This window comes from Lynx rufus, unplaced genomic scaffold (genome assembly GCF_022079265.1).
Source record: "Lynx rufus isolate CCGP_SWC_20201006 ecotype Redwood Valley unplaced genomic scaffold, mLynRuf1.p SCAF_9, whole genome shotgun sequence".
In the NCBI taxonomy this organism is placed as follows: domain Eukaryota; kingdom Metazoa; phylum Chordata; class Mammalia; order Carnivora; family Felidae; genus Lynx; species Lynx rufus.
In genome coordinates this window covers 48,793,893-48,818,544 of record NW_025814897.1, presented here as the reverse complement: position 1 = coordinate 48,818,544, position 24,652 = coordinate 48,793,893, and the positions used below count along the sequence as shown (strand labels likewise).

General features: G+C 37.6%; 1 protein-coding gene across 10 annotated transcripts in view; it reads right to left on the bottom strand.

The window, feature by feature from the left end:
* The window catches only part of DLG2 (discs large MAGUK scaffold protein 2), a 1,224,822-nt gene that overhangs the window by 464,525 nt on the left and 735,645 nt on the right, over positions 1 to 24,652 (bottom strand). For all 10 annotated transcript variants that reach the window (XM_047070845.1, XM_047070851.1, XM_047070843.1 and 7 more), the window contains 2 exons: positions 17,792 to 17,936; positions 15,425 to 15,563 (listed from right to left, as the gene is read on the bottom strand). In XM_047070845.1, the coding sequence (XP_046926801.1) occupies positions 15,425 to 15,563; positions 17,792 to 17,936 (284 nt within the window). The remainder of the gene's footprint in view (positions 1 to 15,424; positions 15,564 to 17,791; positions 17,937 to 24,652) is intronic.

The window sequence follows — 24,652 nt, the reverse complement described above, 5'->3', positions numbered from 1 at the left end:
AAATGGCTTAAGACCTACTTATAGGATTGCTATGAGGTTAAATGAGATACTCTGTGCAAAGCCTTAACAAATCACTGCCATTTGGTAGATGCTCAGTAAATAACTATTTTTATGTACTAATGTAGGTGATGTGGATGATAAAATTCTGGTCTAGAAATAGATTGTTTCCCCAAGTATCACTTTGCTTTAGAGAGAGGGTGTGTGTGTGTGTGTGTGTGTGTGTGTGTGTGTGTGTGTGTGTGATCAAACAGGCCAAAACCGGTTAGCGGTGATGGGAGGAAAAGATAGACTGTCTTGGGAATTCCAATTAAGGGGAAATGATACCCAGCAGGGAGAATCTTCTCAGGAGTTATTGGAGCTGGGCCATGAAAAGTGGACTAGGATTGAAATATGTGAAAATGGAGATGGACGTGGCTGAGGGAAGCATGTTTGGTCAAGAATGTTGCAAGAGCAGGCAGGGAGGCTGGTGAAGCCTAGTTACCTACCTAGTTAAGCTGACTGGAACACGGAGACATGAAGGGGGAAAGTGGAAGACATTCTGAAAATGTAACAATGCACAATGTATGGACCCATTTATAGGAGAGCTTCTATTTTAATCAACAAAATAAACTTCCTCAAATCTTGGGGACATTAAGTGGATTATGTGTATTTGAAGAGTTGTACACATATTCAATCTCCTATGTGGTAACACATTTTAGTGAAACACAGACCAAGTTTGAGTCCTAACTCTACTACCTATTAGTTGTGCAGATTTAGACAAGCTACTTAATCTTTCTGACTTTCAGCCTAGTGCAATTGTGAGAAATAGCACATGACAACCCTACTGTGAAGATAAAGAGGAAAAAAATATTCAAATGACTTATCAGAATGCTTGGCATTGGTAGAACTTAGACAACATTAACCATACTCCTCAGCATTACCAGACTATTCTCATCATTACCTAAACCTCTTCTCCCTCCCTGTCAAACACAGTTTCAAGACAATCTTGTCTGTTGAATTCCTGTTCATGCTCTGAGGACTTTTAAGAGAGTTCCCCTTGTACACTCTTGGCCAAAGTATATCCAGTGTGTTGAGTAAGAGAACAAGTTACACAGAGCAGTGAAGTGACTGGCATTGAGGTCCATTGGGGATAGACCTCTGGGCTTATCTGGAGGAATCTAGAGATATCCTAACTGGACTAGTATATCCAGTGAAAGTAAGAAGTGCTTGTAAATGAACTACTGGAACGAATGAAGATACAGCAACAATGAAAACAGATGGAGGAGATTTTTCTTTTTCTTTTTTAAACTATCAGTAATACTGAACCTTCCATCTACTATATCTAACCAACTCAGGAAAGATTCAGCAGATGGGAGAAATTTAGATCGATACATTTTGATCAAGATCAAGATCTATTTGGCATGTGGATAGATCTGAGACGATGAACAGCTACTCCTAACCCTGATGTGCATCTAGTCATAGGATCTTGTCTATTGTACTGTAACGTGGCAGATAGATGTGAATTTAAATAACCTAGAAGTATCTAACATTCTTTTATAACAAAATTTGTTTTGCAGAAAAGGGAGATTAGGGAACAGAGTGTTTCAGAACTGCACTAACGTAAGCTTTTTTTTTCTGAAGCAGTGTAAATAATAAAGGAGGAAGGAAGGATAATTGATTGAAATACTAATTTGTGTTTTGAATTTATTATGCTTTTTCCTCCCCATGTCTGCAGCAGATACTCAGACCTCTGTGCTCTCTTGTCTCAATGGAGATAGGTGATATAAAAGGTAACGCAGAATTTCCCAGAGAAACACTCTTCCCAGTTTTTGTTCTTCAAAAGTCTGAGCTCCTAAAATATTGATATTTTAGGAGGAAATTAAGAAGAAAAGCAGCATGATAGAGGCCTATTATGAGATGTAATTTGCTTTAAAGGAAATAAAATCATGTGCCATTTTTCAAAAAATGTGCTTATAGGGGGGCGCCTGGGTGGCTGAGTTGGTTAAGCCTCCTACTTTGGCTCAGGTCATGATCTTGTGGTTTGAAAGCCCCATGTTGGGCTCTCTGCCAACAGCATGGAGCCCACTTTGGATTTTCTATCTCCCTCTGCCCTTCCCCGACTCACACATGCATGCACACTCTCTCAAAAATAAATAAACATAAAAAAAATTTTTTTTAAATGTGTTTATAGAGTAAAATGCATACCTACAATAGGTGGTTTTTAAAGAGCTGCCATTTTTAATTGCAAAATCTGAACAAATTCTGCTTTTGGTAACTCTTGCTTAACCAAAGAGCAATACCTTTTCTTTGCAGATTGTCACTAATACTGTCAGTGATTTAGGGTCATCCAATGTTTTTATCAAAATCTACCCTAAGGGAAAAAGGCCTGGCCAAGTTTTCTTCCAATATGCTCCATTTTGCTTTTACTCCTGGTCACCTGATTTTTCTGAAGTCAAAGACATAATGAATTCAAGCCAGTGATCTCCAAACCTGCCCGTGAATCAGAATCACCTGTGAGGATTTTGGTTCTGTTTTTAATACTAACATCTGAGCTCTATCCCTGGATACAGTCAGATTCAGTATATCTGGGGTAGAGCTCAGGGCTCTGTAGTTACAAAAATTTCTCAGGTGTCAGAGTTTGGAACTATAATTTTAGATAGTAGACCTGCTCTTTCTGAGAAAGGTATGAACTAGTCACATTTCTGAACTGCAATATCTCTTTCAATACTGCAGAATACAAATATTGCTCTAACATTTTTTGACATGACAACATTTATATATATATATATATATATATATTTAATTTAATTTCTGTTATCAGTTCAACTTAACTTTTTTGTTAGCAATTTAATTTAACCAAGTATTTTTGTCTAAGCTACAGAAGACAGTGGTTCTGGCAAAGATCTTACTTTGCATTAGCTGGGTAGATCACCTTCTCACTATGGGTTTCACACCCAGTTGCAACTTCTACATATCTCCCCTTGGTGCTCATAAATTTAAAATCAGCCTTACTTTATCAGAGTTACACTCAGCATTTTAACTGTATGTAAAACTTTATCCAACCATACATGGTGCCATCTCATACGATACAGAGAAGCCATGGAGTTAATACTAGCCCTGGGAACTGGGAAACAACATAATAGGTGTTATTGCATATGCTTGGTTTCCGTGCTCAAGTCATGAAAGTATGTACAAGTAAATAATGCATTTATTTAAAAAGTTTTATGGTGTCTGCGCAGTAAATCTGAGTACTTGGGTAGGTATATATTTATGTTTAGTGAACATTTTAGAATTTTTAAATTAAGAGGGCTTAAATTAAAACACAGTTTAATATTTAGGCTTTTCTTTTTTATAGGACTTTAATACATAGGTTTTGTTTTGAATAGATTATTTTTAATGGGGATTAATACATATTTTTAAAAGACACTGAAATATAAAGGAAACATCACCAAATCAACATAAAGTTTCAAAATCTACCCCTTAAGGCCAGTGTAAAGATAGTGTACATCTATGTTTTGTCAGGCTGGCTGGAATCTTATTTCCCCTTCCTTCACTCCTGAACCTCATCTACCATCCCCAACCAGCAATGCTACCAGCATAACAGTAACCAGCCCTATAATCACCACGTTACCATGGTGTCCAGGGCTGAAAGTCAATGCTAATAATAAAAATACTAATATAATAATAGTAATAATTATAGTAACAATAATAATAACAATAATAACTAAACTGAATGCAGCTTATTTTAGGCCAACCTCTATTCAAAGTGTTTTACATAGATTAGTTAATTAATCCTGATAATAACCCATAATACAGGCATTGATGGGGAAACAGACACAGAGAGGTTACATAACTCACCCAAGGTCAAATTGCTAGTAAGTGGTGAACCCAGAGTTATTTCGACTCCAAAATCTGAGCTCTTAACCAAGGTGCTACCTAGCTCCTGGATTCTGGATTTGTCACTTACTTTCAGAGCAAGGCCTTCCATAATTGGCTCTGAAATCTCTGGCTACCACATTTATTTCAGCTGTTTCATTCTGCCTTCATCCTGTCTCAAGATGGCAAATGAGACTTTAGAAAAAGATTAGGGGAGGGAAACATAAAGCAAAATAGCAGATGCCAATGTATCAGGTGACAGCATTTCTATTAGGACACAGTCTACATGAGAATGGATTTAGATCGTTCTACTTCAGGTGAATCTAATCTGTAAACATCGAGGAGGAGGCTGACATCTAAATCTTTACACAGAGACACATACAGGGCCTCCAAAGCTCTTTCAGTGAGGACTTAAAATGCTCATTTAAGACAACCATATGGGGTCTCCTGTTATAGCCAGAATAATAGGCATTACAGACTGAACCCCTGCTTGGAATCACACAATCCAGGAGACCTCACTTCTTCCTGAGAAACTGATTACCTTCCCCAAATAGGTTGTAAGTGTTGCTGGGTGGGGGCCGCAATAGAAAACTTTAGTTCTATCCTCATGGACAAAAACAACAAAGACTAACTTGAAACACAGAGATTCAAGAAATCTTAAAGCTAATAATGCTACCCACGTAGTGCAGCAAAAAGAACCAGACTTTGGAGTTAGTCTGAATCCTGATCCTGTTATACACCGGCTGCATGACCTTTAATAGCGTAAAGATATAGACTCTGGAACCAGACTGATCATGCTCACACTACAGCTTTGCTAATTAACAGATCCCCACTGCCTCATCAGCATCTTGCTTGGTTGCCTTATAGACATTGCACATTTAACACTTCCCAGAACAACTCTTGAGGTTTGTCCCCAATCTTGATGTTTTGTTTTTTCAAGCCTTCCTATTCTCAGTAATGAAAGTTCTACTCTGCTACTGGTGAGGCTACAAACCCTGGGGTCAGCACTCCTGGAGGTGGAAAGATGCTCTACTTTCTTCTGGCTTGCATCAGTTCTGATAAGAAATCTATTTTTATTATGTTCTCTCTTCATAATATCTTTCGGCTAGATTGAGAGTCTTAGGCCAATATGCTTATAAGTTTAATCAAATGTCAAAAACTTTTGACTATTTGGTACCTCAATGTCTGCTTTTCCTGGTGCCACAAGTCACTAGTTTGTCTCTCTCTCTCTCTCACATTTTATTTAAATAGGCTCTGTTGCTATGCCTTAAAGTTCACAGTTCTTTCTTCCATAGTATGTATGCTGACATTTTCACTTCAGATACTATTTTTTCATCAATGTGTAACATGGGTTTATTTCATATCTTCCATTCCTCTCTTCTTCATTCACATTTCTTTACCTCCTTTTTTGAGAGATTGGCGATACTTATAACTTTTTTAATCTCCTTGTCTGCCATTTCCATCATCTCTGTCATTTCTGGGTCTGTTTCTGTTGCTTGAATTTTCTCTTGATTATGGGTCACATTCTGCCATGGGATGGCAGGTTGGAGACAAACACCAAGAGTTTGCTTTTGGAAATGTTAAAAGTGTGATGTCTATAAGGCAACCAAGTGAGGTGCTAACTAGGTGGTGAGGAACTAGGTATCTATCTTTTCTTTTTCTATTTTAGAGTTTATTCATTTATTTTGAGAGGGGTGGGGACAGGAGTAAAGAGAGAGGGAGAGAAAGAATCTCTAGCAAGCTCCATGCTGTTAGCACAGAGCTCAACACAGGGCTTGATCTCACAAATCATGAGATCATGGCCTGAACTGAAAGAGCCTCGAGTCAGAGGCTAAACCAACTGAGCCACCCAGGAGCCCCTGGGCATTTATTTTAAAGAACTATGTAATTAAGAGATGTGGTCAGAAAGATTATACAAGCATTATATGTAATAAGAAAAATCCCAGAAGCAATCTAAAGGTCCAACAATAGGAAACATTTATGGTTTCTCTATACTACATAGCTGCTAAAAATATGTTTTTAAAGACTATTTAAAAACTTGAGAAAATGCTCAAGATATGGTGTTAAATGAAAACAGAAAAAAAAACCCACTGTACACAGTCTTATCTAAATTTTATAAACAAACATACAGTTATAGAAAACAAAAGCTTAAAGAAAATATATTAAATATTAATTATCCTTCTGTGTTAATATAGTATTTTTTTAAAATTTTTTAATGTTTATTTTTGAGACAGAGAGAGACAGAGCATGAACAGGGGAGGGTCAGAAAGAGGGAGACACAGAATCTGAAACAGGCTCCAGGCTCTGAGCTGTCAGCACAGAGCCCGATGCGGGGCTTGAACTCACTGACCGCGAGATCATGACCTGAGCCAAAGTCGGACGCTTAACCGACTGAGCCACCCAGGCACCCCTATAGTATTTTTTATTAGTTTTTCTTTCTATTTCTTTTATTTTACATTTGTCTTACAAATATATACATACATATATATATATATATGTATATATATATATATAACTTTTATAATTAGGGAAACTAATAAGAATTTATTGGGAAAAGAAAGAGTAGTATGAGGTAGTAAAAGGGGCAAGGAATAGATATAAAGACTGAGAAGGATATCTGGGGAAAATGTATGAAAGCCGTATTTTAAAATGTTTTTTTCCCTTCATACTCAGATTTAACTTGCTTTACTATTAAGATTAATTTAGATTACCTAGTAGCAAAAAGTGAATGATGCATCCCCCAAATTCAGGAAATTGTTTTAGTCTATGATATATAAGAATATAAATCTATGGAATTCAAGAATTGCATCCCATAAGTTTCTTGTATTTTGCTAAGGCAATCATTAATATTAACTGGTAACCTTACTGACAGCAGCATATGATATATGAGATGGCAGGAAACCACTCAGGGATTACAATACTGGCGTGGATAATTTGCAAAGTATACACCCAGATGTGGACAATTAGGGATCATCTGTCTTCTGTCTACTATTACTATTACTGACACGTGAACGTAGAAATACTCTTAGAGGAAGAGGCCATGTCTACTTGTCTTGAGTCATAATACACACCTTTTTTCAATATCATAAAGATAAAGGCCAGAAATAAGTAGCCATTGTGTTTGTGATAGTAGTTTCCTACAACATGAAAGGACTGAAGTCAACTAATAGGTGGTTGCCTGTACAGTAGTCTCTCCAAAATTCTCCATTGTCCATCATTAATCATTTTTTGGTCTCAACTAGATCTGAAGGCCAAGGATATTAAAATGTAATGCGGCATTGATTAAATAACGGTCTACTTGCATTTTACATTTATAACAACAATAGCTATAGATATGCAATAACCATCTTCCATAAAATTATAAGGCCTAGAACTGTGTATTTATGCCTGGCTGATTTATTAGGTACCCAGGAAATGATGAAATTCTAAAAAAGACAAGTTTAAAACCCTCATTACTGTTTCATTTTTCCTAATATTAAAGCCATTTCCCTGACAGCAAAAGGCAGCTTAACAGGTTTTCCAATACATATTTGGAACCTCCTTTAATTAAGATTTGTCATCTTCCTCATTAGCATACCCACTCATTGTATTTCTAACAGGACAGCACTATCAATCATGCCTCATGGTTTATGTAAGTAAACCTAAAATGGTTATGTGGAGCCACCATCAATAAAGAGAAAACTCCCCTTGAGGCTCCACTTGATGGTTTATCTTATCCTCCATCTGTCTCACTAGTTTTGCCTCACTCTCTCCTTCCCATCACTATATTTGGCTTCAAAGAGACATTATAATAGCAGGCTCTACATCAGAGGAGTCATGCACAGGCACAAGGCACAGAACAAAAGAGATTACTCAGAGACACTGCTGATGAATCTTTGATTTGGTTAAGTTTCATAATGTACTTTATAAAGCCTGTGAGGAGTTTGATGCTGTCCATGTTCCACAGAATTTCTTTTAAGGGAAAAAGCTACATGATGTTGGTTGTTGAGAGCTACCATGAATAAAAAAAGGCCAAGTCAATAAATTACCCAGAGGATAATTGTATTTAGCCACAGAGGTCAGATTGATAGGTTGGTTTCTGTTTGCTGTTGTTTGTTTTTTCTTTATCATATTGGGTTCCACTGAATCCTATATTAGATTTTCAGGGCTGGTGGGGCAGCCAGAAAAATGAAGATCCATAATAAAGCATTCAGACTACATGACTTTCTGTAATAAAATGTTCTGCATCATAAATTGAGAAAAAAGTATACATAGATAACTTTTGAACAGCTACAGACCATTGTTGGCCACATTTTCAGTTCATGGAGGATGTTTACCAAAAATGATTTTATTTGTGGTGTTCATCTGAAAATCCTTGTTTTTTACTACTGATAATACCCAACTAGGCAATTGAAAGCTTTTTTTTTTTTAATTGAGAGGTATTATTCTGCTCCTTTCATAAATGAGAAAACTGAGGCAAAGGGTGATTGCATAATTTGCCCAAGGTCACAGAGCTAGGAAGTGGTCAAGGTGGGACCCTGCACAGCATGGCTCCAGAGCTAGTGCAGCCAATCTCTCTGCTATACAGCTGTTAATTCTAGAGCAGGATCAGTTGTCTGCACAGGGCACAGCCAGTTCTTTGTATTATACGTGGTTAAAGATGAGTAAGAAGAGATTTCTATCAGAAGAAAAACTTTCCAGTTCATCCAGAAATGGTTTCAAGACATTAATTTTAAGTTGAAAAGAAGAGAGGCTAGAACATGCCCAGATTTGCTCTGAGGCAAACTTTTGTCTGATCATTTAAGAGGCTGTCCTTAATGGAGACCACAAACCTTGAGCCATTATTTTTTTTTTAACATTTATTTATTTTTGAGAGACAGAGAGTGGACAGGGAAGGGGCAGAGAGAGAGAGAGACAAAGAATCCGAAGCAGGCTCAGGCTCTGAGCTGTCAGCACAGAGCCCGGTGCGGGGCTTGAACCCATGACCGTGAGATCATGACCTCAGCTGAAGTTAGATGCTCAACTGACTGAGCCCCAAACCTTGAGCCATTATTAAAGGGCTGTTTCTATGACACAGAATTAATAACTGACAAGTCTATATAAGTTAGGCCTGTGCTTCTCAAACCAGGCTACTCATATGTACCTTAGGGTTTGTTGTACTTGTCAGGGACTGAGTATCCCCAGAAAAAATAGTTTTCTGGTGGGTCAATTTCACTTTAAGACTTTGGACAAAATCATTTCATTTGTAATCAAAATACTTCTACATTAAAGCAAACAAGGATATTTCCCAAGCTTTTAGGAGAAAATACAAGATTTTATGTGTTTCATGCTTGACACAAAGCTTCATTCATGTTCTACCCCAGATCCTGAGGAGAACAAGTTCCTATTTCAAAGCCTAAGGGCATGTGGATTTGAGAAACAGTAGTTTAGTCTCTATCCATTTCTGATCTACAAAGGTAAACAGCAAGCGAAAAAAAAGAATCAATGACAGTGGCAAACACTTAGGCTGCTCCTGAACAATTACTCTATAGGTGATAAACACTGTAGAAATGGTCAGTAGTAAATTAGCCTGGCTAAAGCAGACCTGCTCCTCATGCAGAATACTGGCTATTGAATCTAGCTTTGAAACAGAGCTCAGGGGGGGTTCCTCTTCACTGCTTCCTCTTTCCTTAATCCCAGCTGCCATAACCTCTCCCCTCATTTCTTCATTGGCACTTCTACTTCTCCACCCAGCAGAGAGGTTTTCTTCTAATAGAAATCAGATAATTTCATTCTCCTGGTTAGTATTCTTTAATGGATTCTGAATGCACTCAAAATCAGACCTATGCTTCTTTATCATTACCTACAGAGTCCTATGTCATTTGGCTCCTGACTCCTTCTCCAACCTAATTTTTGGCCATCTTCCCATTAGCTCATTTCTTTCCAGCCAACCTGGACTTCCTTACATTCCTGGAACATGCTAAACTTATTCTGCCTCAGTGACTGGCCTTGACATTCCCTTTTCCTGGAATGTACTTTGTTTAATCTTTAGATCACCACTTTCTCCTTTTATTCAGGTCTCACCTCATCCTATCTCCTCAGAGAGGCATCCCCTGGTTACCCCACTTGATACTGTTCCCTTCCCCAAACCCTGTCTATCACATTATTCTAGTTTTTCTTTAAAGTACTTACCAATAACTGAACTTAACTCATTTATCTATTTGTCTCTTATTTGATGCCCTAGAATGTACATTCCACGGGGACAAGAGACTTGTCTTATTTGCTCATCACTGAAACTTTGTTGCTGATAACCATGTTTGACACATGGTAGAAGCTGATTATTCAATGAATGAATGAATGAATGAATGAACGAACAAACAAATGAATGAATGCAGGAAAAGGACAACTGGAATACATTTTAGGTACCATATCCCATAAGCTATTGTTCTATAATTTGGGGAGAAAGAGTAGAGACAGACTCTAGCCTGATGGGCTCATAGGTATTTAGCCAATAAAAAAGTCAAACTGGTGAATATCAAAACTGGATTCACTCTTGAAAGTTTCTGGAGACAAGAAATCTTTCTTGAGATTTCATTTAGTTTATGTTTTTTTGAGCAATCAAATTATGTGAGGCAACATTATGTAGAGCCAATCAGAAAGACACCTGGGTATACTAAGATCAAGGCCAGGTGAAGTTGGTTTCTATCACTGGGAAATATATTGCTCATAGCTATAATTTAGATCCCTGGCTTTCGTAATGAAATTTATCACATTCATAACTTGGTAAATTAAGTCACCACTTCTTGAAAGAGCAGTTATACACTGCATTTCAAAGTTTTTTGGTTTTATTTTAGTATCAATGATTTGCTTGTGTATCCTAATAATATCCAGCCAGATGGTAAAGGTCTGTGCTTTGCACCTCTTCTGGGTAACCAGGTTAACACTTGGCCCAGTAGAGGCAGAATCCTTGGTTGCAAGCAATGAACAAAGTGGACATTGCTCACAGGTGATCATTGATTGTTTGTAGTTTTCATAATTGTTACCTTCTTACCCCATTCAGAAACAACAACAACAACAACGAAAGTGAACACCAGCTTAAGGAAAAAGAGTAAGCACTAGTTTCGGCATTTGAAGACACAGGTTCTATATCTGATTCTAATACTCACAGTTATGGACATAGGGACAGCCAACCAATCATTCTGGGCTTGTGTTCCTTACCCATCAGAAGGAGGAAGATTAGACTTTAGATTCATTGATGGCCCTTCCAAGTCTGAGAGCCTATAATTCTCTGAGCCAAGAATACATCTCAGCATCACAGTGATAGCTTTCCAAATTAGGTTTACCAAAAATCTATGACCAGACATCTACATCACAATTAATACTGATTTATAGAAGACTCAACAGACTTTCTACTAAGAAAATTTTATCCAGGGCCTTTTTGTTTGTGCTTTCTCTAAATCAACAGAAAAACAAAATTTCCCAGTTTACTCGTGTTTCCATAAATAGTAAGAAATAATTTTGAAAAATCTAGCTAAGATAGTAAGCATTTTTCTATCCAAAAATCCTTTAAAAAGTTCTTAACTATATCCAACTCTGCCCCCCCCAAATGTAAATATGATTCAGGAAAACAGAAATGTTTCTTACGATAGAGTAAGATATCACAAGCATATGGAATAAAAAGCTGACAATTTGATGACTATTATTGATGATGATAATAATCACACATTTGTAACCAAAAACTTCAAAGAAATGTTTCCCTATTAGCTTAAGTCCCATCATTAGAGATCAATTCTAGGAATTGATTTCTATTTTAGGAAAATTCAATGTAGGCCTCAAATATAAGCTACCATAACACCTTAGGATCATAATAAATTTATCTAGTCCTTTAAAAATGACAACTTTCACACATATTATCACAAGTCCATTAGGAACGTACCTTTTCCCCCTAAATTTATAGATGAGAAAATCAAGACTCAAAGAGATTAAATGTTCAGAGTCATCTAGGTGTTTAGTTGGTAGGAACGGGACCAGAAACCAGTCTCCTGACACAAGCCCAATCTTCTTTAACATTTCTCCATGGAAACTGAATGCATAGGATGGGATGTGGGGTCTGAGGCTGAGGCATTGGAACACAGACAGACCTGAATTCAAATTCTGATTCTGCTATTTGCTTGCTGTATGAAATGAGGCAATGACTTAAACTCCTTGAGCATTTTTGTTATTTATAAAAATGAAGAAAAAGAATATAATGTAAATAAGGGCAATAGTACATATTAAAGGATTTTGTGTTAACAGTACATGGTAGTGATCTTTTCGTTTTTACTACCTTATGTATTTTAAGTTTTACAAGGAGGTTGCGTACAACAGAAAGGGTAGGGATTGAAAGACAACTTAAAGGTAGGAACGATACTCTTTTCTGAGTCTTCTTTTTCAAGCTCTAACAGTTGCTTTATTTTATTCTATTTCACATTCTTCTATGAATCTGCATGTACTACCCCTGCCATGGATACCCTCCCTGGTCCCTTGGTTTTCCAATCAAGGCCTACACAGTTTTTTCAAACTCAAACTCAAACTCAAACTTATCTCCTCTTGAAAACTTTCTTTGATTCCATCGGCTTTTCCTTGGGCATTCATATAAACCTCAAATTCATTTACAAATCTTTACTAAGTAAAGCCTGTGGTGTTAGTAAACTCTGCTAGGGCAGCACCAAAGCACTTCCTAATGCTCTAGTTTTGTTTGTTATAGTTAGTAGTTCCCACACTTTGACATTTTACAGACCTTTTTCTTTTAAAAAATGAGAACTGATACAAGGTTGTGCACATTTCGTTTTCTAAGTAAGGAAATGGTAAAGTAATATCTGCCATTTACTACCACAAAAAATATGACATTTTGATACCAACACACATAATCTCAGAATTTAAATAAAAAATAATAAATTAGGCTTTATGGGCACTTTCACAAAGAGGGTCTGCATAATCAGGGAATAGGCATTGAGGGATCCACTGGTTTACCTCTATTTTTGTAACAATTTGAGATTTCTTGGAGATGCTGTTTTTTACTCAATTTTGCATTCCTAGTATAGTGCCTACTGTCTGGTAGGAAGTATCCAATAAATATTTATGAACAAGGCAATGAATTTGCCTTTGAGCAAATACCTCTGAGATCCATGGTAGTGTCTCTAGCACAGGCCCTTGTGAGAGGTCAAAGCAATGGGGAGAGTGGAGGAGGGTTATATGTGCATGTGTGTGTGTAAACTGATATAATTTACTTCACAAGTTTGCCAGGCACCAGTCATTTGGATGATTCTATGCAGAGTTATTAGTGAGATTGTCCTGCCAAGGAATAAAGGAAGAGATGGGACAAGAACTACAATACTGAGGCATAACACTATAGGAAGAGGTGGACTCTATTCCTATGATGCCATCAGTAAAAACATTCCATGCAGCATGTTAGGTAGGGTAAGAATTGTAACAAGTAGAGTTACTGTAAATAGACAATATTCATTTAATATTCATGATGTGTCAGGCCCTGTTATAAGTTCTTTGCATGCATTAAGTGATTAAATCATTACCACAGTCTGTTGAGAAAAATTTGATTACTATTCCCATTATACAGATGAAGATACAGGCTTTCAGTGGTTGAATAATTTTCTGGCAGTCACATAGTTCAACAGTGGTAGATATGGGTCTCAACTCTGATCTAGTTGCCTTTAGAACTTACCGAAACTCTTGGGATCCTTTAGAGCTACATGTTTCTATGGTGAACGGTTTTATTCAAATTGGTTTTCATTTTCAAAATAAGGAGGAAATTAAAATATTTCTTCCTGGTCAGGATTTTGTAGCTGGCAGGGCACTCAGTTTTTCTACCTAAAAGCTGTGTGACTATATAAGGAAGTTCTTTAACATCTTTAAACTACAACTTCTACATCTATAAAATGAGGGTGAAAGACCTTCTCTCTGTGTTTTGGGGAGAATTAAATGAGTAACATATGTAAAACAGCTAGCAAAGGGCCTGGATTATGAAGGGGATTTAATCAATTTTAATTCCGTATGGGGCCTCGCAAGATAAAACGACATTTTCAAATTAAAATCATATCAAATATTAGTGATAGAATGAAAGCAAATAGATCATTGCTCTGGTGAATAAAGGTGCCTATATTTACACAATTCTTTAGAGAGCCATGAGGATTATCTTTGCTGCAGCCCTCATTTTAATTAAGAGCACAGAGATTAGATGTTTCAGCATAGGAAGAAGTTTATATTTGATTTATACCACAGATGCACATTTGCATCATCTAAACATTCCATTCCTTGGCTAAAGATGTAACAAGCTACTTCAGCAAACCTGAAATTGCAAAATAAATGGAAAATGCTTAATCATTTAAAAAGAAATAGCAAAGGAATGAAAAAATCCAAGCATGCACGGGTACCGGTGAGGAAAGTTAAGCAGCAGGAAGTCTCTATTTTTTTAAAGGCTGATAAATGGCTTCATTAGACAGGCAGGATATTAAACCAAAAGGGTCCATCTCTGTCCTTTTTATACACAAATACTTTCAGAAAAAAAGTGTGTACATATTTATATGTAATCTCATTTTGGGTAAAAGTATTATTCAGTGAGAAAAGCAAGTTGCAGAGCAATTTCTAAAATACGAATTTACTTTATAAAAACAATGTCAAGCCCCATCTATATCTGACTCTGAATTTGTATAGGTTTTTATGAATGTGCAGAAGGTATGAAAGGTTCAGGCCAGGATGTTACATTGGGAACCTCAAGATGGTTGCTGTGGCAGGAATTTGGGAGAGAGTTTTTTTCTTGAACATTTTTGCATTACTTTACCAAATGCAATGAGCATATATTACTTTGGAATAAAAACATTTAAAGATAAAAAAATGTACATTTATTACTATTTACCCACTTATTCATTTGGTGACCTATTAATTATCTAATATTTATTGAATACTTAAAGACGACAATTAAATCAACCAAGTTGGTCTACTCTGTGAACTGTCACACCCAACTTTTTCAGAGGCATGCTGCCTAAACTTAGTTTTATCCCATGGCATTAGCAATGCCTAACAGCATTGCTGATAGCTCTGAGAGCTCCTATGCTTTAGGGACTTGCGGGTGACTTTGCTCCTTTTCTTTCTATGTGTGGCTATTGCACTAAAGGAAAGGTTGACCCTCTTTCCAATTCCACTGAAATGTGAGTATCCAGTGGCATCAAAAACATGGAATTTAGAGTTAAAAGACCAAGTTTCCTTTTTTTTTTGAACCGCAACAACACCTTTTCTCAAGTAACAATACTTATCTTACAAAATGGCTGTCAAGCTGAAATGACATCATGTGTGAGAATGTTAATAAATTGCAAAGTGATGAATAAGTGTATATAACTAATTCTTACAAAGAACTAGTAATTTTGATTCCTATTGGAGGACAATGTCAAATGTTTACAAGAATTTGCACATTTCCACTGGAGACAAGTCTATAATACGGTTGAATAGTGCTCAGAAAATTTACTTAGCCCCCAAAGCTATGGCTGACATGTTAGGCAAATGCAGTTTTCTTTCTGGTAATGATCACAAACCCAATTAACCAATAAGCATATCTGACCTGGTATAATCATCTTCAACAAGCATGTGCTTTGGAATCGGTGAGTACCTTCCTGGAGAGATGGGCGGCAGGGAAGTTTTATATTCTAAAGTTCCATTGTTGCCAGAAAGTAGATGGTTTTCCATCGGTGGAGAATAAGCTAAGGGGTGAAAAAAAATAAAAGAGAAAAAACCTGTTATGTGGGTGATTCAATGTGTCATGCTACAGTTCTGCTAAAAATAGGAAAATTTTGCTACATGCAGAGGATTTTCTTGTCTCCCAAGAGGGAGGAGTTACTGTTTGTTTGCATTTAATATGCACAAGCCCATGGTGACCTTTAAGACTGGAAAGATGTAATAACATTCATTTCTATAAAACCAGTTCATATAATTTTAGGTGAAGAGAAGAATTGGAGGAGAGAGCCAGAACACACATTTTCATAAGGATGATTAATTTTCTATTGAAATAAAAATGTTAGCTTTCTAATTGCAGAGCATTCTTTTCACATAATTAATACCCAATCATCAAATCTAGAAGGCTCCTCGGAGGAAGTTCTTGCATAAGACCTTAATTCTCAGATATGCTGTGCTCCCTTCCCAGAAAAGCCAAGAACTCTGGCCTTTATTTTCTATTCCTCCACAGTAATTCATTTCCCTTCTGAATGACTGAAAACCCCTTCTGGATGGGTCTTTTGCCTCCCATTCCTCTCTAGAAATCCATTTTATACATTTAGAAACACAGCTCTGATAATGTTTAAGTACTCTCCATTGCCACTATTGTATTAAATATAAATGCTTGCTTTTGTCAGTCTTACAAGATTGATCCACTTTAATATCCCACTTACACATATCCTACAGTTCTCAAACAAAGGCTAGTTTTTACAACATATGTACTTTTATCAGTAATCCACAATTTCTGTCTCCCAACACATCTCTGATTTTGAAATTTAATCCATTCTTTAAGATACAATTTAAATGCCACCCTTTGCATAAAGCATTTTATGATCCTTCCAAAGACAGAAAGTCCTTTATTTTTACCATTCATATGGCATGTACATCCCTCTTATATTGCCAAATATTTCTACTCTTCATATGTTTGAATTAGCCATCCTTCCAATGAAGGCCATGATTGCATCTCCTTTGTATCCCACATATTACATTGCAAGGTGTCTTACACTATTAAAGTTACTCAATATATTTATTTTTTTAAATTGAATAGCAAAGTTTTGTTTTATTGCTTTCACCTCTTTCACATTGACCTTACATTCCCTTCATGAAGCAGCTCAGAGTCTCAAGGCTGAGTTTTTTAAATTCATCCAGTTTGAAAACCTTTGAAAGTTAAAATTCTTTCATATCCTAAGGTAAGGCTGATCTCAGTTTACTGCATGCTTGAGAAAAAGACATATTTGGGGGGTAAGTCATTTTCGAATCATCGTTAAGAAAAGCAACAGCTAACATAATGGGCATGTAACAAAATTATTCAGCCTTTAAATTTCTCTCAAGAGAAACATAGAAATCTAAGAGAGGTTAAATGAGTTGCTAAGACCATAGTACTAATTAATGCCAGGTCCTGAAGATATTCTGTGTTTCCAAATCTCACGACTGGTTTCTCAACATTCCAGAATGAGCAAGCTTACTGATGTTGATAAAACCGTTTCTTAGACTCACATCAAAAAAATAAATTGCTTCTAAATCTAGTCTCCAAAGACAGCACCTTAGATAAGGTTCTAACTGACATATTAAGAAGTGAAGACAACTTGGGGCTTATGTAGCAGTGGACTTTATTAGGATTCAACACAGCATCTCATAGTGAGTTGTTGCCCTAAAAAACCCCACCCACAATCCATCTCTACTGCCAGAGTGACTAAGAGTTTTCCCTGGCTTCCCTGCCAATGTAATATATTCAGGTAAAGGTAAGAGCCATGATGATGTTGACAGAGGGTCATAATTCCACCATTCAAGTGCAAGAGCCTCTCCCCAGGAAGGAGCACAGTGCTATCTCGTGTCTATTTTGCCAGTCTCTCTTTCCTGCTTTACTACTTTATAGATTTCAACTAGGAAGGGGGAATGCTATGGCCTGAGAGCTATCATGCTTTAGGGCCTTGAGAAATAACCTTTAAAAATGTGTTGTTCCTATTGTTATCACACTGTCCACCACATATACCGTAAGCCTTTCTTAAATGGTGGGCTTCCTAACCCACTAGGGAGTCCTACCTTCAAAACACTAATTAAGGCCTTGTAAGGCAACCCAGGGAGTAAAACACAGCATCCCTCAGAACTATTTCCACAAGCTAAACAAGAGTGAAGATGCAAGCAGAGGAATTTGCCAAGTTTTGCAGAATTTTAATTTTATAAACTTGGCAAAGGTGACAGTGAGTGTGGTGCTTACAGTGAGTAATGTCAGGTGGACCATAAGGATCAGTCATATAAATGGTGGTGGGTTTGCCAACTTTTAGATAAACGACATCAGATGTGTTCTTCAATATTGCTACCGCCTCTTCATGAGTCACTTCTTCTAAACTGTAGTTGTTCACCTGAAAGGAAAATAATATTCAATAGTAGAGTCAAACCTATGTAGGTGAAAAGAAATAGTTAGGCAAAAAGATACGTAGAGTTATGACCTTATTTAAAGATTAAATTGCAATCATTATAAGACAGTACCTACATTAAACTTTGATAGAAAAGATGGATTAGTGGCATTAGCCAAAGCAGATAAGGTACATTTGTTGATGTCAAAAAAAAAAAAAAACGAAGTTGCTTCTGTCTTTTTCTATGAGAAAGGAACGTATCATAATGGAAATAAGAATACTATATATAGAGAAAAGAAAAGAGGAGTCAAATGTCTCTCTTCTTATGCTATAGTTTTTCCAATTACAAAAGTAATACATACTTATTGAACTAAAAAAAAAAAGTAACAATTAACCAAAGTCTCCTTATTTGGGGTATGTTTCTTTAAATAATTGTGACCATATTGTACATATTGTTTTGGGACCTGCTTTTTAAATATAGACTGACCATTGGTCCATATTATAGATGTACTTCCACAACATGACTTTGTTTCTATACAGCATTGTGTTGTATAGCGGTAACATAATGCTTTAACCAATCTTACTAAAACATGTTCAGTTTGCTTCTAATCTTTTTCTACTATAAATAATGTTGCAGTAAAACTTTTTTTTCTATTTTTGTGCACAACATTGATGATTTATTCAGGATAAATCATACAAGTGGAATTGTTGGACCAAACTGTAATATTCATATAGTTTCATTACATTATATAATATTATATTAACATAACATTCATTACAGTGGATCTCTGCAGCACTTCTCTTAAATGGTGTAAAAATATTTATGAAATATTTTAAATACCTAGTATTTAAATATCTTATTTGGCTACTATTTTTTAATCAAGAGATTAGTTAATTTCTGCTGAAATGATGCAGATTAAAATAAAAATGCCAAAGAACATTAGATTGGATCCCTTACATATTCTCTGTACTATTTAATTAGCATGTTAGTCATAGAATGCCTTGCAATATTGCATTTGTTTTCTTTTTGCCTTATGTTGTCATATAAATTAAATGTGCCAATTCTTTTTTTTTTTTTAATTTAAATCCAAGGTAGTTAACATGTAGTGTAATAACGATTTCGGGAATACAATTTAGTGATTCATCATTTACATATAACACTCAGTGCTCATCCCAACAAGGGTTGTCCTTAATGCCCCTTCCCCATTTAGCCAATCCCTCCAACCAACACCCCTCCAGCAACCTTCAGTTTGTTCTCTATATTTAAGAGTCTTTTCTGGTTTATCTCCCTCTCTGTTTTTATATTATTTTCACTTCCCTTCCCTTGTTTCATCTGTTTTGTATCTTAAATTCCTCATATGAGTAAAATCATATGACATTTGTCTTTCTCTGACTGGTTATATCATTTAGCCTCTAGTTCTATCCATGTTGTTGTAAATTCTATATGCCAATAAATTCTTGATGGTGTAGCCCATCAGGGACCCCAGGACTGGAGGGAACTGAACTTGATTGATGTGTATGAATACTAACCATGAATTCTCCATTAAGCTATAAGCTTTTTCACTGGTTCCTATAGTTCTCTTCTCGACAAATGACATTCTCTTAAATTCTTTTGTATTTCTACTTGTCTATCCCTTTTTCATCCATTGGTCAAATGCATACCTATAATATGTCAGTCATGGTTCTACACATTAGAGATGTGGTAATGAATATTAAGAATGAAAATCCTAATCATAGCACTTATATACTCTGTATTAAACATGAGGCACTATTCCAAATTATTTACACATATGAATACAATCAAACCTCACAACAACCTGTGTGGTAGCTATTATAATTTCTTTTCATTTTACAGATTAAAAAAGCATGTATCCAAGAGGTTAAGAAACTTGGGCCAAAGCCATTGATCTAATGACCAATTAGATCATGGTAGATAGTGGTAGAAGCAGATTAAAAGCCAAGGAGTTTGGATCCAGAGGCCAGGCTTTTAACCATTCATCGCTATTACTCTCCCAGATAGATAAGGTCCCCAGCTACCTAGAATCTCATATTCTAGTAAGACACAGTTCAAACTTCAAGCATGTTTACTGAGAATGACTTTGCATGTAGACTCTTAGACTACTCTCAGAGTAGACTACTACTCTTAGTCTTTACGCCAGAAGGTAGAAGTTGAGCAAAGGGTGGAGGTGAGAAGTGGGGATGATAGTGGTTTACAATAGTGGGATTTTAGACTCACTATTTGGTGACTATAAAGAGTTGGAACATTTACACAGATTTTAGTCATGGAACAGGTGGTATGATCCTGGCAACAGAACACAGTGGTTAAGAGCATATGCATTTGAGTCATGCAGACCAGGATCTGAGTCCTGGTCCTGGATTTTACCGGCTGTGTGACTTTGGACAAGTTACTTAACCTTATTAGCCTTAGTTTTTGACATCTATAAAATAGGTATGATCATAACTGTTGCCTCAAAGAGTTATTTATTTAAATGTATTGACCTATGTAAAATGGTAGGAACATTAAAATGCTTATTAATGTTAGCTATTATTTCTATTACTATTACTATTGTCATCATACATCTCTCTTCTCAGGAAACAGGAACTCTTGGTTGAAATTTTTGCTGAGCATTTTCCTGTAAACATCTGTGAACTGATGAGTTTAATTAGGGGACTGTTGATGAGGCCTCTGTGCGGTCTTTTTAAAAATTCAGAATAGTACAGGATCTGGACCAAAAAGTGCTCTTTTGTGCTGAAGTCTTCAAAATGTTTTTCATGAAAGTGGGTTTATTTGGGTTAATTATGTGTGTGCATTATCCTATGAACTCTCAAGATAAAGGGCCTACAGCTGGAGCTGATTGTACTCAGAGAAGGGACATTATACTGATTGGCTAGTTGCTCCTGTCATTGTTTTTTATTGTCTTTTTTCTTTTTTTCTTTTGCATCAAGTATCTGCTTATAATGGTGAACACTGAACAACTGGCCTGATTTCAGAAAAAAAAAATATGTGCATTTGAATGCAGTGTTTCTGTGGGTACACTAGACAGAAAGGGACATGTGTACAGCCTGGCTGTATGTATGCAACAGGACAAGGACTGAGACTAAGCAGAGAGGCTGGAGGTGAGAGGACTCACTTCCTCTAAAAGAAAAGGGAGGACTCAATATGACCACGATGCAGAGAAAAAGGAGGGCAAACTAGCTAAAGAAAGAGGTGACAAAAAACTTGCAAGAGAGCATGGTCAGTGTTGCAGGAATCGAACATAGGTATGTGATGGTACAAAGGTAGGAGGTGTGGGGCAGGAGAGGGGTCACAAAGAGGAATGGGCAATGTACAGACGGTGAGATGCTGACTTTTCCATATTTATTCAGGAATACCAGCATGGTGTTCCTAGGAGGAAGTAGGAGGTGGATCCACACATTATCATAAACAAAGTACAAGGAAATGTCGGAACTCTAGAAACACTGTAAAAAAAAAATCACAAACTCCAAAGTTCACTTTTGAAAAAGGGGACAAAATTGCTGGTCATTAGATAAGAGAGACATTGCAAGGAGCAATGAGTAATGGATTGAATTGTTGAATCACAATATTGTACATCTGAAACCAATGCTGTATGTTAACTATACTGGAATTAAAATAAAAACAACTTAATAAAATTAAAAAGATAAAAACTAAATTTAAAAAGGAGACTAATCTAATGTGCTAATGTCAACAATATGAAAATAAATATGCATAAAGACTAAAATCTCTGTAGTACATTGCAATTCACTGCTATAATAAAATTTATTTTAAAAATAGTACTATGGGAAGATGGCGGCGTAGGAGGACGCTGGGCTCACCGCGCGTCCTGCTGATCACTTAGATTCCACCTACACCTGCCTAAATAACCCAGAAAACCGCCAGAGGATTAGCAGAACAGAGTCACCGGACCCAAGTGCAGACGAGAGGCCCACGGAAGAGGGTAGGAAGGGCGGCGAGGCGGTGCGCGCTCCACGGACTGGCGGGAGGGAGCCGGGGCGGAGGGGCGGCTCGCCGGCCAAGCAGAGCCCCCGAGTCCGGCTTGCAAAAGCGGAGGGGCCTGACGGACTGTGTTCCGACAGCAAGCGCGACTTAGCGTCTGGGAGGTCATAAGTTAACAGCTCTGCTCAGAAAGCGGGAAGGCTGGAGGACAAAGGGAGGGTGAGCTGCGGAGCCCCCGGACGACAGAGCTCAGTTTGGCGGGGAACAAAGGCGCTCTCCAGCGCCATCTCCCCCGCCCATCCCCCAGCCAAAATCCCAAAGGGAACCGGCTCCGGCCAGGGAAATTGCTCGCTCCGCGCGAACACCCAACTCTGTGCTTCTGCGGAGCCAAACCTCCGGCAGCGATCTGACTCCCTCCGGCTGCACAGGGCCCCTCCTGAAGTGGATCACCTAAGGAGAAGCGAGCTAAGCCTGCCCCCCCTGCCGCCGTGCACCTTGCCTTCCCACCCCAGCTAATACGCCAGATCCCCAGCATCACAAGCCTGGCAGTGTGCAAGTAGCCCAGACGGGCCACGCCACCCCACAGTGAATCCCGCCCCTAGGAGAGGGGAAGAGAAGGCACACACCAGTCTGACTGTGGCCCCAGCGGTGGGCTGGGGGCAGACATCAGGTCGGACTGCGGCCCCGCCCACCAACTCCAGTTATACACCACAGCACAGGGGAAGTGCCCTGCAGGCCCTCACCACACCAGGGACTATCCAAAATGACCAAGCGGAAGAATTCCCCCCAGAAGAATCTCCAGGAAATAACAACAGCTAATGAACTGATCAAAAAGGATTTAAATAATATAACAGAAAGTGAATTTAGAATAATAGTCATAAAATTAATCGCTGGGCTGGAAAACAGCATACAGGACAGCAGAGAATCTCTTGCTACAGACATCAGGGGACTAATGAACAGGCACGAGGAGCTGAAAAACGCTTTAAAGGAAATGGAAAACAAAATGCAAACCGCCACAGCTCGGATGGAAGAGGCAGAGGAGAGAATAGGTGAACTAGAAGATAAAGTTATGGAAAAAGAGGAAGCTGAGAAAAAGAGAGATAAAAAAATCCAGGAGTATGAGGGGAAAATTAGAGAACTAAGTGATACACTAAAAAGAAATAATTTACGCATAATTGGTATCCCAGAGGAGGAAGAGAGAGGGAAAGGTGCTGAAGGGGTACTTGAAGAAATCATAGCTGAGAACTTCCCTGAACTGGGGAAGGAAAAAGGCATTGAAATCCAAGAGGCACAGAGAACTCCCTTCAGACGTAACTTGAATCGATCTTCTGCACGACATATCATAGTGAAACTGGCAAAATACAAGGATAAAGAGAAAATTCTGAAAGCAGCAAGGGGTAAACGTGCCCTCACATATAAAGGGAGACCTATAAGACTCGTGACTGATCTCTCTTTTGAAACTTGGCAGGCCAGAAAGAATTGGCACGAGATTTTCAGGGTGCTAGACAGCAAAAATATGCAGCCAAGAATCCTTTATCCAGCAAGTCTGTCATTTAGAATAGAAGGAGAGATAAAGGTCTTCCCAAACAAACAAAAACTGAAGGAATTTGTCACCACTAAACCAGCCCTACAAGAGATCCTAAGGGGGACCCTGTGAGACAAAGTACCAGAGACATCACTACAAGCATAAAACATACAGACATCACAATGACTCTAAACCCGTATCTTTCTATAATAACACTGAATGTAAATGGATTAAATGCGCCAACCAAAAGACATAGGGTATCAGAATGGATAAAAAAACGAGACCCATCTATTTGCTGTCTACAAGAGACTCATTTTAGACCTGAGGACACCTTTAGATTGAGAGTGAGGGGATGGAGAACTATTTATCATGCTACTGGAAGCCAGAAGAAAGCTGGAGTAGCCATACTTATATCAGACAAACTAGACTTTAAATTAAAGGCTGTAACAAGAGATGAAGAAGGACATTATATAATAGTTACAGGGTCTATCCATCAGGAAGAGCTAACAATTATAAATGTCTATGCGCCGAATACCGGAGCCCCCAAATATATAAAACAATTACTCATAAACATAAGCAACCTTATTGATAAGAATGTGGTAATTGCTGGGGACTTTAACACCCCACTTACAGAAATCGATAGATCATCTAGACACACGGTCAATAAAGAAACAAGGGCCCTGAATGAGACACTGGATCAGATGGACTTGACAGATATATTTAGAACTCTGCATCCCAAAGCAACAGAATATACTTTCTTCTCGAGTGCACATGGAACATTCTCCAAGATAGATCATATACTGGGTCACAAATCAGCCCTTCATAAGTTTACAAGAATTGAAATTATACCATGCATACTTTCAGACCACAATGCTATGAAGCTTGAAGTCAACCACAGGAAAAAGTCTGGAAAACCTCCAAAAGCATGGAGGTTAAAGAACACCCTACTCACGAATGAGTGGGTCAACCAGGCAATTAGAGAAGAAATCAAAAAATATATGGAAACAAACGAAAATGAAAATACAACAATCCAAACGCTTTGGGACGCAGCGAAGGCAGTCCTGAGAGGAAAATACATCGCAATCCAGGCCTATCTCAAGAAACAAGAAAAATCCCAAATACAAAATCTAACAGCACACCTAAAGGAAATAGAAGCAGAACAGCAAAGGCAGCCTAAACCCAGCAGAAGAAGAGAAATAATAAAGATCAGAGCAGAAATAAACAATATAGAATCTAAAAAAA